At 43.3% G+C, this 17,403-nt stretch overlaps 1 protein-coding gene across 5 annotated transcripts; it reads right to left on the bottom strand.

Moving 5' to 3' along the window:
* Nucleotides 1–315: 315 nt before the first annotated feature.
* ANKRD46 (ankyrin repeat domain 46) lies at nt 316–13,683 on the bottom strand. Of its 5 annotated transcripts, XM_066624903.1 has the most exons (6): nt 13,606–13,664; nt 11,122–11,176; nt 8,735–9,081; nt 8,269–8,346; nt 6,571–6,729; nt 316–3,030 (listed from the first exon to the last, which is right to left on the bottom strand). In XM_066624903.1, the coding sequence occupies exons 3-6, from the start codon at nt 9,043–9,045 to the stop codon at nt 2,814–2,816; spliced, it is 765 nt and encodes a 254-aa protein (XP_066481000.1). In that variant the 5' UTR covers nt 9,046–9,081; nt 11,122–11,176; nt 13,606–13,664; the 3' UTR covers nt 316–2,813. The 5 variants fall into 5 exon arrangements, with proteins under 5 accessions (XP_066481000.1, XP_066481001.1, XP_066481004.1 ...); XM_066624904.1 differs by lacking the exon at nt 11,122–11,176 and having other exon boundaries at nt 13,606–13,683; XM_066624907.1 differs by lacking the exon at nt 8,269–8,346.
* Between the last annotated feature and the right edge of the window lie 3,720 nt (nt 13,684–17,403).

The following is a 17,403-nucleotide window of genomic DNA, read 5'->3' as shown; positions in this document are numbered from 1 at the left end:
GCTCCTTCAGAGGGAGTGCAACCCCATTCAGAGCAAGCCGATAATCCAGCACCTGCATTGAGGATTTCCGAACCAGGAGAGCCTCTGTCTATTATTATTAAATAATAAATCTATAAGAAAGCCTCATAAGAATCCAAAATAACCACATTCAGGCATAGAGGCTATGTAACAAAAAGTTACAAGTGCTTCAATCAGAGAGGGAAGAGATACTTCCTTCTGAAATATTTCAGAATAGCCACTGCAAGATGTCATTAGAATTACAGAGTGCATAGTTCTGGGCCAGCCACACACACACACACACACAAGAGACATAACCATCTTGAACACTTTTATTCATGCTTAGAATGCCATGAAAATTACAGAAGCACAAAATAGAAAAGAAAATCATTAATGAAACAAATATAGATACTTGCTTTTCAAAAGAAATATCTATATTAACTTCTATAATTAGCTTATAATTCCCCAGTTAAAACTTGCTTATACCAAATTAATGATCACAAGAAGTTCATTTGTATTCCAGTCTTGGGATCAGTCTGATATACTGTACATGGTCCAAAAATGATTCAGCTAAACTTAAGCACATGCTAAAATTTATCTTGAAATCACTGGCTTAACTTTGGCTGGATCCATTTCATATGATATACAACATATTAAGAGGACTCCAAAACAGGTGTAAGTGAACAGTAGAGATTGTTTTTTAAGTTGCTGATTGCTTCTTGAATTATTTTGTTTTTCAGTTTAGAACAGAAACTTACCCTGAACCCCCCCAAATTTTTATCTCCAGATTACTGTCAAAACAATAAATAGGAAGGGCCTACTTTCACCAACTACAGTATGCTCAATTACATGCTTCAGTTTTCAAGTAAAAAATGCTTACTTTGTGTTACTCATTTGGATCCATGTCTGTTGCAGTTGCAGGCAGAATGAGACCACAATTAGTTCTCTTGCCAGGATTTAGTTTAACAGGAGAGACAAATGTACAAACCTGTACAGGAAGAAACCATTGCCGGATTGATCCTCATGCATCATTAAAACATCTGACCTGCCCACATTATACTGTACTAATCAGATCCTAAAGTCACAGTGAAAATTTAAAGGACAATACATCTGTAGTAGTGGTGCTGATTTCAGTTTACATATACACATGCTTCACAAATTACAGACACTGAAGTTATGGATATCAGCGTTGGTGCTTTCACATAGGCACAGTACATCCTTTGCTGGTCTTTCATGCAGGTGCAACAGGTGCCACCTATTCTGGTTTCAAGTTACAAACAGACCTCTGAAACCCCACCTCTCCATAAGTAGGGGACTAACAGCCCAATCCTGAGCTGCCTGGAGTGCAGGGCTGCCACGGTGCTAAAAACGGCTGCGGTGGCATCCTGCGTGCAGATGGGAGCCACCGGCGACTCCTTGGGGGAAGGGGACGCTCGTCCCCTAGCTCCACTTGTCCCGTCCTTCCATCCGCTCCCTCCCAGCATGCCTCCTCCCCACCCTCTCCCACCTCGGAATGCCTCCTTCCCACTTCGCTACACACCCCCACCTATCTCTTCACTGACCTGCGGTTTGGGCAACCGCTGAGTAGCGGAGCATCAGCTTTCCACCAGCTCTAACCCAGTACAAGCTTGCACTGGGCTAGCTCTGGCACTGAGCTGGTGCTAAACCTTGCAAACATGTCTTATGGCACATTTGTGACAGTGTGCGCCAGTGATAAGCCGGTGTGCAGAGCTCAGGATTGGGCTATTAGTGTACAGTCATCTCGTATATTAAGATGGTAGGACATTCTGTACTTCCTTAAGTTAGTGCACCCTTAAGTTTCTTTTAAGTGCTTTCTGAAGGATTTGGAAGTCAGAGCAGTAGATCTCTTTTCACCAACAAGCCTTCTAAAGGTACTTCAATGGGATAAGTATTCTTTACTAGCTCCTATTATACTACCCAAAGACATTTTTCAGAGATAAATTTTCAGAACACCTTGCATGAGTTTTTCAAATGGCTAGACTGCTTTTTGTCAAGTTTAGAAAAGTTCGTTTCGCCCAATTAAAAAAAAGGCATTTTGAAGTTTCAGGTGGCATCTTTTCCTTTCTCAGGAGCTCACTGCACCAAGAGAAGCTTGCTCCATCAATGAAAGGTACATTCCACTTGTACAAGGATCTGTTACACAAATGGAATGCTCCTCCTATTAATAAAGAAAGCTTCTGATGGTGGAACTACTAGTCAAGATGCCATTCAATGTTTTCTTCCACAAATGTTAAAGCAAAAGCAATTTCACAGGATTTATTAGTTTTGCCAAGTGAATTTAGATACAATTATGCAGTTATCTTAAACTAATACACAAAGGACCAACAATTTAAAGTGAAATTTAAAGGAAGCAAAAAGTTTATGTAGTGCTACTTCATAAAAACATGTATGTTAACAAAAATGAAACACTGAATGCTTTTGTAGAATTATACTGTTACATTTCTGTCTTATCACCATAAGATATCTACAAGGACAGACATGCCCTAGCAATATAGCAATTAGTTTTGACTCCATGGTCCCATATTCAGACATCTTCCTTCTCAAGAACATGCGTTTCAGGGCCTTTTACATCACAGTACATTATTAGTAGAGACAAATTCCATTTCAAAGCCAAAACTTGTCAGAGGTAGCTTTAAAATTTAGCACTGTCTAGTTGAAATTAACGCATCTCTCTTTTAAAAGGGCTACTTCTATACACAGGAACATATATAAACGCCAACAGTACATACACTGTTGCACTGAGGAAAACAAACCAAGAAGCTAAAAATAATGTAAAGATACTGTTTACACTGCCCTTAGTGAACCAGTTCAGGCTGGTTTTCTACAAAAGGAAGCACTCCACTGACATAGTATGCAATCCCCAGGGAGAGCAAGGCGATGACAAAGATCAAGAGCAGCACCCGCCAGAAGCCAAGATCTTCCACAAACTCTTGCCAGGTTGTTCGGAAACTGGAGAGAACTCCTTCGCCTTGTTGGAGGTTTGGATTGAGAAGCGAGTGGCTTTCCATTGCACTAAAAAGAATTAAAAGGTATAAATAAGTTCAGCGCACACATACAGATGCAACCTGATACTTGCTAATAATTGTGCAAGGGGGCAGAGATTAGGGTTGCATTTGGACATGGAAGAGACAGATTCAAGTTTCCAAGCCTCTTCACACTTTATGAGGCAATCATCTTTACTATGATCATATCAGTGTTACAACTCAGTTCAAAGAACTCAGAAGATCATTGTAAAAATAGTTTTACAAAACAAAAACAAGAAATCCCTAACCCACTCAGGGACATACACCAGGAGGTCTTGATGGGCTCACAGCTCCCTAGCAATTGCCTGACCTTAGGTTTGCTTCAGGCATTCGAGGGGTGACACTATTGTACAGGTGGCCAACACAACTGCCACATTTATGCTCTCAACACTTATTATTATGCTATACAAAGCTTAGGAGGGAAAATCCCTTCCTCTTAAATAACCCAATTCATCACTCCTTATGATGAAAGTAATTCAAGTTGAAAAGTACAATAGATTTTTTTAGTGCCATGTGCTTGTCAATCATCCCAAAAGGCTTTGCACTAGGGCCAAGACAAAATACGAGTGCTGAATTTTTCATAAAAGGGATTCCTCTTAGGAAAAGCATTCCCTTTCGGTAATTTTTCATAGGGAAAGAAGTTGCAAACAGGCAAAAATGTTTGCCCCATTCAAGAGGAGGATAATGCTTCCTGCACTCAATTATAACTGCCTTTGTGATTAAGGCATGTGGCCAATCTGATTTGTTATGTAGACCTGTGACATCAACCTTGCTATGTAATTCACAACTGGTGAGGATCACATGGTAAAGAGTCACTCAAAATTACAAGAAAGGAATAGCAGAGAGGGGGAATGATGGCTGCCAACAGCCAGGAAAAGGCTACACTTGTGCCTCTTGAATGTGCTATTTTTGCACTAAAAATGTTTGGATGAGAATATTTGGCACAACCCAATTAAAAATTCACTGACAAGAAGTCTGGAAGGCAGGAGAATATTCACTTCTTACTGAGCAACCGGATCAGATGTTGCCTGCGTGTTTTGCCTTATGACTCTACAAGCAAGTGTGTTAGAGATGTTTTGTTTAATTCAATAAAGTTTAAGTTTTCATTCAGGATTCTGGAGATGTAAGGCTATGGCCCTCTATGCTACACTAGTGCTAAATGTAAATTCAGGCTGTCAGAAAAAGAGGAGCAACATGCAAAAAGGGTCTGGTATTCAGAATAAAGAGTCATAAGAACATAAGAACAGCCCCACTGGATCAGGCCATAGGCCCATCTAGTCCAGCTTCCTGTATCTCACAGCAGCCCACCAAATGCCCCAGGGAGCACACCAGATAACAAGAGACCTCATCCTGGTGCCCTCCCTTGCATCTGGCCTTCTGACATAGCCCATTTCTAAAATCAGGAGGTTGCGCGTACACATCATGGCTTGTACCCCGTAATGGATTTTTCCTCCAGAAACTTGTCCAATCCCTTTTTAAAGGCATCCAGGCCAGATGCCGTCACCACATCCTGTGGCAAGGAGTTCCACAGACCAACCACACGCTGTGTAAAGAAATATTTTCTCTTGTCCGTTCTAACTCTCCCAACACTCAATTTTAGTGGATGTCCCCTGGTTCTGGTGTAATGTGAGAGTGTAAAGAGCATCTCCCTATCCACTCTGTCCATCCCCTGCATAATTTTGTATGTCTCAATCATGTCCCCCCTCAAGCGTCTCTTTTCTAGGCTGAAGAGGCCCAAACGCCGTAGCCTTTCCTCGTAAGGAAGGTGCCTCAGCCCCATAATCATCTTAGTTGCTCTCTTTTGCACCTTTTCCATTTCCACTATGTCTTTTTTGAGATGCGAGTCCTTACATTTGGTTTTCAAAACATTTACGTCTCTGAAAATCTGTTTTGTTTATTCACTAGGACAGAATCCCATCATCTCATCCTTCTCATTAACTCCCCAAACAAACTAGGGCGCTTTTTAAAACAGGTATCCATTGGTGCACAACAGGAATGTTCACAAATTAAGAATCAGCCAGTTAATCTGTAACTGCTATAGAGGTTAAATAAGGTACAATGTAATCTAAATTGAAAGGTCACATGGTTACTGAAAACAAACTAGGCTTGTTTCGTTTGAAAACAGAAAAAGTTCCCCCCCCCCCCAAGAAACCACCTGTGTTATTTTCCACTGAAGCCAAATGAAGTTACTGACACTAAAATGGTAGCATACGCCTGAATACTGGCTATTTTGGAAGAACTTGGAAGAGAAATAAATCCCAGATGTTATTACTGCTGCTAAGAAAAACAGGCTGCATTTTTGTGAAATGTTGCTACCAACACAGTGGCTGGCCATCAGTTTTAGCTCTCTCTGAGGCTATGTACATAAGCAGGGAACACCCTCAAGGTTCCAGCACCTACAATCACACCCCATATAGACCCATATGTTCACTTAACCAGAGAAAGGAGCCACATTTGCCCACTTCTTTAGAAACTTTTGCTGCTAGAAGAACTGCAAGTAGCAATTAATCTGATGGGCAGAGGAGAACCAAAGAAAATAGGAGAAATCTTGAGTCTCCGGAAAAAGAACGTTTAGCAAGATATAAGACCCTAGCAGCAGTCTCCCATTTATATTACACTAGTCAGCTACAAGACATACAAAAAAGTATGTGTTTGAGTGCTAGGTATGCCTGCTGTTGTCACGCAAAGCTCTGATCCTTAAAATATTGCTGGCTGGTGCACTGTTTAGAAAGCTATAGCTATATAAGGTTATGTAAGTTCTATAGTGAAGATGAGGGAAAGCAAGAGGATTTCTTCAGTATTTTTAAAAGCATACAGGAAGGCCCTGTATCTGATTCACTTATCCGTGGATCGGGTCCACAAGGGCCCCCCATGCGCTCTCCCTGCGTGTGCCTCCCCAGTGACAAGGGGTACTCAGCTCCCCTTGCGTCCAGAGGGGGTGGCATTCCCTGGTATACACAGTTTCAGTTAATCGTGGTGTGTGTGTGTGTTCGTTCCAGAATGGAATCCCTGTGGATACCAGGGCATTACAATGCAGTTACAAAGGTCCATTCAGACTGAAGGTAGTAGGAGCTTACGCCTAGGCACACACAAAACAGGTTTTTTTAGTGAAAAAGTCAGGTCAGAAACTTTCTTCCCAAGAGCTCGGTTTCCAAGGGTAGGAATGTAAGCGTGTTAAGGGGTTACAGATGGATGAAGAAACATTCAATCATGTGAGCCCCCACATGCAGGCTGAAGGGGTACAGCCCACATGGAGGTTTACAGCTTTAGTGAGAACACGGTCTACCTGATTTTAGGTGACTGTTGAAGTCTAGAGGCCACACAGAAGCCTCGACCATAAAAAACTCCTTCCCCTGAAAATCAAATTAAAGACTGAAGCCCAAACATTTTCACCAAATACAAGTTCTGTGAAAACTTGTCTGACAAGGAGCCTTGACCTTTTCCATTATACAGAACAAATGCCAAATATGACAACTCGCTCAGCTATGCTAAGCCAGTAAAGTAGTATCAACACAGTTTCTGGCAATACCTTTCACTTTCAGCCGTCTGCATAGTTTCCAGCTTTGAGTGAGTTCCTCGGTTGAATCCCTTCACTTCCTGCTCCTCCAAAGATTCCAGCAATCGGATCACATCTTTATTGACTCCTCTTCGTTTTGCCAGGACAAGAGGTGTCGCACCTTGGTGATTGCTACGTTAAACCCACAGAGAGTGAAATGAGGGTTTGGGTAACTGCACTGACTTGAATCGAAGATAAATGTTCACTGTATGCAAAATTCAGTACACAGGCTGGTTTTCAAAACAACTGCAGCCTGCGCAATTTCCTTGTAGAACTTAAACTCAAAATGCCCGCGTTAATGTAGCTGTATTCACAAAACGGGCCTGATATAACATGAAATAAAAGATAATTACGTTCAAAGCATGTTGGTTTCATCTATGAAACTGCAGAACTGCTTCTTGAAGTCAAGTGCTTTGGTCTACTAAGGGGCACTATATAAGGGGGTTGCAGCAATTAAAATCATTTTCTATGTTTTTCAGACTAATAATGCAGATACTCACTACACCAGCACCAGAAGTCAATCAGGACTACACAGCACTAGCAAGAGAGAATCTTTCAACTTAGTCAGGTGAAGTACATGGAAAGCAACTTTTCAGTGTTAAACCACACAAAAGATATGTTTGGAGCTGGCCACAGAGAGGCTGAATTTACCTTTAAGCAGACCTTAATTGTATGTGCATCACTCAACCTTTTCAACATTTTCTGTTGCATTGTCAAGAGATCTACCCCCAAAGTTAATCATGATGACCATTCTAGAATTCATAGGAAGTACAGATCAACTTCACAAAGCTTACTTCTCTTGCGTAGTCATCAACTACAGGCCAACTATATAACTGAAAAATAAGAATGCTGATAATAATAAAAAGAAATAATAAACACCCTCTTTTAGGGCTGATTGGAAGTTTTAAACCATTAGGATAGAAGAGAGCACAAACAAGAAGCCATTCTGGGAGGACTGTTAATTGTGTTTGTCAAACAGTTATTTATTCAGTACACTAAGTGCTTTTGTCTGGGCACTGGCATATGACAGATGCTGAGAGCTGGGTAGAGTGAATATGCAATATTTCAGAGAATGCTTGAGTCACAAGCTCTGGAAGCAGGTGGGGCAAGCACTAGGAAACAGTGTTAACAAAGAAATGGAAAAGAACTGGTGAATCATTTTTCCTCTAAAACAGGGAACACAGAAATGCATTATACAAGAATCACCCGGGTGATGGGGGGGGGGAACGGCATTTTGAGATGTCCCCTTCCATCAACTTCAGGCTGGAAAACAAACAAGAACAGGAGAATCATCCCTGTTCTTGGTACCCCAGATAATGCGATTGTACCAAGTGAGCGAGTACCAGTCTACACATTATCTCACATGGGAGAGGTTGGAAACAGCCTGTTCAACGTTTATTTTTTCCTGTAGCAACATCTATCATAAAGTATTCCATCTTGCATGGAAGGGATTCACAATGGTGGTGACAGCTACCAAGAAAAAGAAGCTGATGTGGAAGCAGTTCTTAGTCTGAAAAGACTGTATGACTGCTGGTGCTAGACATTACAGCGGTGGTTCCCAAACTCTCAGGGAGAGTTTGGAAACTGATGTTTGTGGAGGGAGGGAGAGGTGATGTGACTGCCACAACCATGCTGCTGTGGGGTGGGGGGGGAGGGTTTTTTAAAACTTACCTGGGAGTTGCTATGGCTCTCTGGAGGGTCTGGGGAGCCCATGACCCTCTCTGCAAGCCTCCCCATGCCTCCAAAATGCTGTAAAAAGCAAAAAGAAAAACCACTTCTGGTTTTCATCATGAAACTGAAAGTGTATTTTTTTTTGCATTTTACAGCACTTGGTGTGGGAAAGGCATCACATGGGCACTCTTTCTAGCTCTCTTGTTGTGACAAAGGGGAGTGTGCAGCTAAGTCTGCAAAGAGAGCTGCTCCTGATGGTTCACCAGCTGGCTACAAGTCCAGAACTACACAGAACTCCTCTTGCCCAATTTCAATACTACAGGAAAAATTGGATTGACTCAACTAACTCACATGCTATGTTCTATAAACTCAATTATTCTATTATAGTAATCCTATTGGGCAACAAGTAACCTTATAAAATGCTGAAAACATATTCGAGAAGTTTTAAATCACGTGGCAGGCTTACCAGATATCTATTTTGAGTCCATTGGAAACGAGGAATTGAATGGTATCCACATGTCCGCACAGGTGAAGGGCTGTGTTGCCTTGATAATCAGTAGCCAGAAGATCAGCACCAAATTTGTGCAGCAACTGACAGATGTCGACGTTCCCTCTAGCAGCCGCCAGGTGCAGACCTGTTCGGCCACGACTGTCACGAATGTTTGGGTCAAAGCCACTCTCTAACAGCCTCTTGGAGTAGTTAAAATCTCCATCAATGCAAGCCTGCAGCAGAGGAACATTTGTCTGCGAGGAATCATTGACAAATACATAGGACATGATTGTTCAGATCTGGGAGATGAAGCAAGGCTGTAACTGAAAATGAAACAAAACAAATGGTGAGCCCCACTCAGTGAACAAGCAGCAATTCTCCCTCCTCATTTATTTATTTAGTTAAAATATTTGTACCTCGCCTTTTCTATGTTCAAGGAATTATTGCATCATTATTATTGTTGCATGAAAAATTTCAGTTAAAGAATACACACTGTTCTCCATTTTTCTCTAACACAAGAACACTAAGTTCTGTTGGTACAAAGATGGATAAATCTCTCATTTTGTGGGTTGATTCAGGCCACTGCTATGAATTTCAGACAGTTGGCAAATCCTTCCCAAGAACAGATCACCCTGACCTCTGCAGCTTAATTTCAGAATATAAAGGGTGTACAGATTTGAAAAACAAGCGGGGGGAAGAAAAGATACTTTTCTCCAATGGAAAACATGTGCAGAGATATATGCTAGACCCCTGGATATACGCTATATCCCCTATTCAAGGGAACAGATATAATAACACAGATCAGACATTCTTATACTTGCTATAAATAAAAACACTCTTAATTGGATTTGGTCTCTCATTTATCTGTTCCTTATTTACATTTGAACTTCAGCAAGCAAGTCATGGTGACTAGTTGCTGCTGAAAAGATTATTCTTTCTGCAGTCCATCAATCTGATATTCTCAACATTTTTATCACTTTTATTTCTATAAGTTTTTATTTATGCAACACTTTTTACCCAACTCACAAACAGCAAATATAGAGAAAGGGATGCAAAACACAAACCGTTATGCACTGCGACTGCCACTTCAATTCTTTCAGAAGCAAATCATGCAGGGAAACTGAAATTAATAGAGGCTGTGCACCAGCATTCAATGGCCTCACCCTCTCCTAAACTGGGCCTTCACATATCCCCATGTATCTATGGCCTCTGCATATCCTAAACTGAGCACCAGAAAAGTAAGTGCAGCAGCAGGCAAAGTGCCCTCAATTTTTGTAAACAGTCACTATAACCAGTAACAAAGACAGATTTAGGATACCTCCAAGAGTTTAACCCATTTCTGCCCAGCCCATAGGTGTACACATTTGGTCCCTGTTGCGTATATGCAATGTTGGGCAGAAATGGCTGAAGTTTACAATAACCACAATCCTACATACTGTTAGGCAGCTTCTCAGGGCTAAGGAAACTATGAGATTTGAGCAGACTTCTTGTACTTTTAATAACAGATGGAATTTTGGTCAATACAGCTGGTAATGCAGAGAGGTAAAAAAAGCAGCACCACTTAAGATACCTTCTACACAACTATTGAAAGGTACAGGGGGGTGCCTTCCCCTCCCCCTATTTCTGGGTGCTCTGTTTCTTAACGGGTGAAAAAAAAGTGGCAATTCAATGGCTGTAACCCACAGGCTTGATCTGCCAGTTTAACCAATGTCAGACACCATTTAAAAATTAAGTGCTCTATACTCATAAGGCTTTTGAGTATGTTGCCTAGATCGTATAATGCATGTCAAATCATAGCATGGAGCTGACACCTGATATTTTCCAGCAAACTGATTTTTAACTACTACTCGGCATTTTGTAATTGGATAAGTTTCAGAACTAGAAATAATCTTGACAAAGCATTTTTAGATACTGAATGCTGAACTGGAAGAATTGGAAAGCATTGCCTAAGGTATTTATTGATCCAACATGTAGGTCAACAGGATGTTTAAATTGTGCAAGAGATGCTTACATACAGAAACAGTTTGCAGGAGTATTTACCAACATTTGTCCTCCACTGTACCACTTCAAATTGTCCACCTATTTGAAGTACCATTGGAAATAATTGGCAATGATGTCATCACCAGTTACTCTTGAAGTAGGAGGCCAGATGTGACACGACAAACACCGGTAAGAGGCTCAGGGACTACGGGAGGGCTTTTTTGAGTGTGGGAAAGCATGCTTTGACACTCCTCCTGCCGAGCTGAGCCTCCTACTGCTATTTGTTGCGTTGTGTTCTTTGATTCGCTGCTGGGTGGCGGGTGTCCAGGGGTCCCACAAGTACCACCAAACACCACCTCAGGTACCACTGGTGGTACGTGTACCTCTGGTTGAGAAACACTGGTTTACAGGCTTCATCAGGTCTACTTTTCCAGCCACCTAGAACAGCAAAAAGAAACATTTTGAGACTAAGATGAGATTTACAAGGCAGCAGTGCCCTCTAGAGCAGTAACTGTACATTGGAGAAAATAGCTGAAGCAGAGAAACCATAACAAAGGTGGGGATTCAATTCAATGCAACCAGTTTGAGAAACACTGTTCTAATCCAATACAGAATGAATTTATAAATAGGAAAAAGTTTTATCAAAACACCAGTTCAAGACTCGCTAGTAACAGGGCATTCTTCAGGCACACGCTTTCTAGCAGACCTCATCTGTGCATTGTATGCTGTATTTGGAGTGTGGAAGCAATAACTCATCAGTAGACATGTGCTTTCCAGTTTCATTTTTTTGCAGATGTTGTTTTTGTGACAAAAATGAGAAGCGCAGAAGCAGTGTTATGGGTATTAATTACAAGGGTGCGTTTTTATAAATTATAATGGCTTTAAAAGTGTACTAGATAGGTGGTATAGTGTCAGCAGACGCAGCCATGGGCATGTAGAGGTGTTAGAGAACGTTTTAATTTTTTTGCAGATTTTGAGGTTTTTTTTTACAAAAATGAGAAGTGCAGAAAGTTGTGTTGTGTTTTTATTTTGTTATCCCCCCACCCAAAAACCCCATCTCTATTCATCAGGGTGCTGAAATATTCCATTTGAAAGTAATACTGTAATGAACCTATATTTGAGGATCATCCAGATTACACACCTTCAGTGTTGCTCCCATATCAGTAACCAATAAACAAATGTTAACGTACAGAACTGTAGAACACCATTGTTATAACAGCCACATTATGAACAGATATGGTTAGATCAGTATATAATAGTGGTTTAAAGGGCTGGACTTGCCCTTCCCCCCCCAAAACCCCTAGGGCTCAAATCCCCACAGTCATGGTTTATTTGGTGACCTCAAGAGAATCGCTTTCTCTTACTGTAGAGTTTCCCAAACTCCTGCAAGGGAATTGGGACAGCTCTAAATCTTGATGGGAAAGGGCAGGAGATGTGCCCCAACAGCGCTGCAGCTACTGCAGCATCGTGAGGACCCAGGGTCATTTCAACATACCTTGTGGGGAAGGGGGGTTGTGAAGCCTCCTGGAAGGTCCTGGAGTCCCACAGCCCCCTCTGCAAGCCTCCCCCCTGCAGCAGTGAGCTCTGATCACTGACTGAAGCTCACTTCTGGTTTGCGGTTGGAGGTTCTCAGAAGGGGCTGCAAGCCTCCGGGAGGCTTCATGACCCACCTCCAAGATATGGTGAAATGGCCTGGATCCCCTAGATCGCTGGGGCACCCATTCCTGGGTCATTTCCCTTAAGGGGGAATGGCCTGGTTCCCTTGGTGGGTTGCAACCCACCAGTTTGGGAACTGATGTTTTAATGAACCTACCTCACAAGGTTGTTGTGAGGATCAGAAGAGTGCCACCCTGAGCTGCTTGGAGAAAGAGCAATAAATAAATGTAAAAAATGGTTATGTGCATATAGTTTCTGTTGGGAATGGGAAAGAATTACACTGTAAATTATTATTCCTCCAAATCTCAACCAATAACTCAAATAACCAAATCTCAAATAAATTATTATTCCTCCAAATCTCAACCAATAACTTTTAAAGAATAAAAATTAAAATTACTTCACTCAATACTTCCCCTACTTCCCTAAAGCATGGTGTAGTTATATTCCTGGATTGCACAAGAGGGAATGCTTTGCTTTTCCTTGGCACCAACTGCTGTGGAACCCCTTGTCACAGGATATGGTGATAGACTGGGTGGGGGATGTTCTTTTCCCTCTCGCACAACACCAGCACCAGTGGGCAGCCACTGAAATGGAGTGTCTGTGGAACTCCTTGCCACAGGATATGGTGATAGTGAAAAGAGCATCCTTCACCCACTCTAACATAACACCAGCACCAGGGGGCAGTCATTGAAATGGAGTGTCTGTGGAACTCCTTGCCACAGGATATGGTGATAGAGTGGGTGGGGGATGCTCTTTTCCCTCCCACACAACACCAACACCAGAGGGCAGCCACTGAAATGGAGTGTCTGTGGAACTCCTTGCCACAGGATATGGTGGTGGGGGGTGCTCTTTTCCCTCCCACACACCAGCAGCAGGGGCAGCCACTGGAATGGAGTGACTGTGGAACTCCTTACCACAGGGTATGGTGATAGAGTGGGTGGGGGATGCTCTTCCCCCCCCCCACAACACCAGCACCAGGGGCAGCCAATGAAACGGAGTGTCTGTGGAACTCCCAGCCACAGGATCTGGTGACAGAGTGGACAGCAGCCCCCCCACGTCCGCTCCTGAAGTGGAGACGCCTCATTCACTCCCACAACATCCAGCTTCCCCGAGCGCAGCCCCTGCCCCGACACGCGTACGTCATTCTGACGTGACACGACGCGTGTCTCCCCGTCGACACCGCTCCGGCCTCACCCTCCTGCCCCCCGTACCTTTCCCCCGACAACAGCAACCAAGCCTCACGAACCAGGCCCGGCTGCGCCAAAGAAACACAAAGCGCCTCTGCGCAGCCCGCACTTCCGGTTCCCGGTCGCAGCCACTTCGGTCCTCCCAGCCACAGGGCGGGTCGTGAGTGGCGGAGGAGAGAAGGGCGCCCCTCGCGGCCCCCCTTGGAGCTGCAGGCAGGGCGGGGAAGGCTCTGGCGGCTCTCCCGGGGCTGTGTAGCAGAGCCTGCCAGGCAGGAAGGGGGGAGGCTGCAGTCTGTCTACTTTCCTGGGAGTAAGCCCCTTGACTACAGTGGGATTTACTTCTGAGTAGACATGCATAGGATGGGGCTCTGAGGCTGCAGTCCTATCCACACTTTCCTGAAAGCCCCATTGACTACAATGCGATTTACTTCTGAATAGACATGCATAGGCTTGGGCTCTATGTAAAAACATGAGGGTTAGCCTTGCTTAGCCTGCCTCTCCTGGGGCTTTCGAAGGAGCAGAGCCCGCCAAAGGCTGCAATCCTATCCACCCGCTCTCCTGAGAGTAAGGCCCACTGAACATCATAGGACTTACTTCTGAGTAGATTTGTATAGGATTGAGCCCCAAAAGGTGTCACCCCTGCAGAAAGCAGACAGGCTCAGCCTTCATTTAGCCTGCCTCTCCTGGGGCTTTTGCAGGAGCAGAGCCTGCAATCCAATGCACACACTTTCCTGGGGGTAAGGCCCACTGAGCATCATAGGACTTCCTTCTGAGGAGACATGCCTAGGATGCAAGAAACAGAGGCTCATCCTGCCTTCCACTGGGGGGGGTGCAGAGGGAGCCTGCTTATTTGAACATAAGAACAGCCCCACTGGATCAGGCCAAAGGCCCATCTAATCCAGCTTCCTGCATCTCACAGCAGCCCCACCAAATGCCCCGGGACCACACCTGATAAGAGACCTGCATCCTGGTGCTCTCCCTTGCATCTGACATAGCCCATTTCTAAAATCAGGAGGTTGCACATACACATCATGGCTTGTAACCAGTAATGGATTTTTCCTCCAGAAACTTGTCCAATCCCCTTTTAAAGTCATCCAGGCCAGATGCCATCACCACATCCTGTGGCAAGGACTTCCACAGACCAACCACACGCTGAGTAAAGAAATATTTTCTTTTGTCTGTCCTAACTCTCCCAACACTCAATTTTAGTGGATGTCCCCTGGTTCTGCGAAGAACTGCAAGGAAAAGGAGTCTTTTTGCTCCTCTAACCCTCCCTCTTTGGACTCCACCACTCTTGTCCATTCTTGTAGGGAGTGGATTTCAAACACTTCGCTCTGGAACCGCTGCTGTCGCTGCAAAACCCTGGAGACTGCGCCCCCTATGAGTTTCTGCACCGTCTTGCTGAAGCAACCTATGTTTACTTGAGCACTGCCATGCTGCAGTTGCTCCAACGTCCTCCAGGCGGCTCTGGCCCCGTGAAATGCCACCGGCACGTACCTCCAGCGCCACCTGGAGGTCGTTGGAGCAGCTGCAGCATAACACTTCTTCGACAGTGGTTCCCAAACTTTTTGGCATCAGGGCCCACTTTTTAAAACACTCTTAACAGGACCCACCTAGGTTTACCAGACTTAAAGATCTTGAAAGAAATGTTTTATTTATTTATAATAATAACCAGAAAGAAAGACCCTCAAACTTTCTTTCTCTATGCTTACAAACTGTAGGAACTCAGTTCCTTGCAGGTCATTTCGTAAGCTATCTTGCAAACTGCAGAAGCTGAGCTCTTTGCAGGGTAATTAGCAGTTACAGTATCTGATTTTTCAATAGGCTCAGGGCTTGAGGCAATTAGTTATCATCTGATCTTTCCATCACCCTTTGGTGACCTACCAAAAGTCAGGTCACAACCCACCAGTGGGTCCTGGGCCACATTTTGGGAAACACTGTTCTACGTTTTACACTCTTCTTTTGGGAGTAAATCATAGGAGACAAGCACTGGGTATATTTTAGGCAGAGGAGGTTCTAAGAGCAACAATAACCAGATTTTACCATGATCCTCCACCATTTTTAAAAATAAAAATCTAACTTGTTACAGAAAGCTATGTCCTCTAGACCAGGAATGTCAAACTCGTTTCATATAGTGGACCAAATAGCATTCCCAGAAGCTCCTGAGGACTGGAAGTGACATCATTAAGCAGAAAGTGATGTCATTAAGTAGATTGTTGCCAGAAACAAGCACTTTATTCTCACACAGAAACTCATTAGCTGCACATGAAAGAAAGGAAATGTGCAGATCTTAAGCAGTCCTTATATTTGACACCCCTGCTTAGACCAGTATTTCTCAACTAGTGGTACAGGTACCACCAGGGGTACTTTGGTGGTACTCATGGGACCCCTGCCATGAGACCAGGAACATGACACAACAAAGAGTGGTAGGAGGCTCAGCTCAGCAGGCAGAGTTCCAAGGCATGCTTTCCCACTCTCGAAAAAGCCCTCCTGTCCACCCTGAACCTCTTACTGGTGTTTGTCGCCTTGCATCTGACCTCCTAACCCAAAAATAACTGGTGATGTCATTACTAGTTACTTCCAGTGGTACTTTGAATAGGTGGACCATGTGAAGTGGTATGGTGGAAGATAATTGTTAAGAAACACTGCTCTAAACTGAACTATCCAGTTCCTCCTTGAGTAACTATGTTTCAGTTTTTCTTTTAAAATAAATACAAAGCATGTGCCTGCTTCCCCTCGTCAAATAAACTGCTCAAGGTTCTTTAAAGACTGGTATAAAAATCAGAACCCCATCCTTCACAACTTTGAAAAAGTGCTTTGAGGCTGGCCAGGGCTCAACAGCTTTTCTAAAACACCTTCAGGTGAAGTGGCAGCAGTCTTGCAAGCAAGCAGAACCTCCACCAGGATCCAGTTTGGTGGTAGGCTAAAAAATGTGGAGTAGGGGGAAAGGAAGGGCTGAGGGGGGGGGCACTTCAGGAGAAAATGGGTAAAAAAAAACACAGGACAGAGGAACTAATAGCTCAAAGTGGAGGGTCACAGCTACACCTAATGGGAGGATAGAACAAGAACACATAGCAGGACCACTGTGCTTTGTGCCTGCCCAGGTGTTTAGACCGCCTCTGGCATCTCTCAAAGCTGCGTTTTCCTTGCAGATCCATGGCCATCAAAATTTTTATCACAGACACTATTTATCACCCCAGAACACACACAGCCTCTAGAATATTTATCTTTTAACCTCATATATTTTGTATAAGGGTTATATTAAAACCAAAAGAAAGACACATCAAGGTTTTATTGTTTTAGAAGTAAAACTTACAAAACATTCCAACAGCCCTGAGGGTAATCTGTTACAGTAAATGCTGCAAACATAGTAAAGGGGAACACAGATGCCCAAAACAATAGGCTGTAGATTTTCACCCAACAAGGGAGTCTCAGAACTATACAAAAGAGATTCCTAAATAGGCAAATCATCCACTGCTTGAGTTGTGATTGAAATTGGGGATCATGACAACACTTTTTTCAGGTAGAATTCAAATGCATAAGGCTAAGACATAAAGAATTTTTGTCTGCATATAGGAAGACCTGCAAGGATTTGATGCAATACGCAATTTGACATCTAGTGGAATGCTGCTGGCTTTCAGATTTCTATACCTCAGAATGGAACCGATGGAAGCATTTCAAAGGAAAGCAGGAACTCTGCAGTGCCACATTTTCTCCAACACTTTCAAACAATTAAAAAAGGCGACATGCATCTTGGATCAAAGTAACATTGTGAGAGTTTTCTATTTTCAAGGTCCTATACATTTTTTAAAAATAAAAACA

Source organism: Tiliqua scincoides, chromosome 4 (genome assembly GCF_035046505.1).
Source record: "Tiliqua scincoides isolate rTilSci1 chromosome 4, rTilSci1.hap2, whole genome shotgun sequence".
In the NCBI taxonomy this organism is placed as follows: Eukaryota; Metazoa; Chordata; class Lepidosauria; order Squamata; family Scincidae; genus Tiliqua; species Tiliqua scincoides.
Note: the sequence above shows the minus strand (reverse complement) of the source record. Positions and strands in the feature narration are given on the sequence as shown.

Coding starts and splice junctions, on each gene's coding strand:
- ANKRD46 (XM_066624904.1), bottom strand. CDS start 9,045: ATGTCCTATGTATTTGTCAATGATTCCTCGCAGACAAATGTTCCTCTG. Junction 8,347..8,734: donor GGACTCAAAATAGATATCTG/GTAAGCCTGCCA, acceptor TGCTTTTTACAG/CATTTTGGAGGCATGGGGAG. Junction 6,730..8,268: donor AGAGCCATAGCAACTCCCAG/GTAAGTTTTAAA, acceptor GGTTTAACGTAG/CAATCACCAAGGTGCGACAC.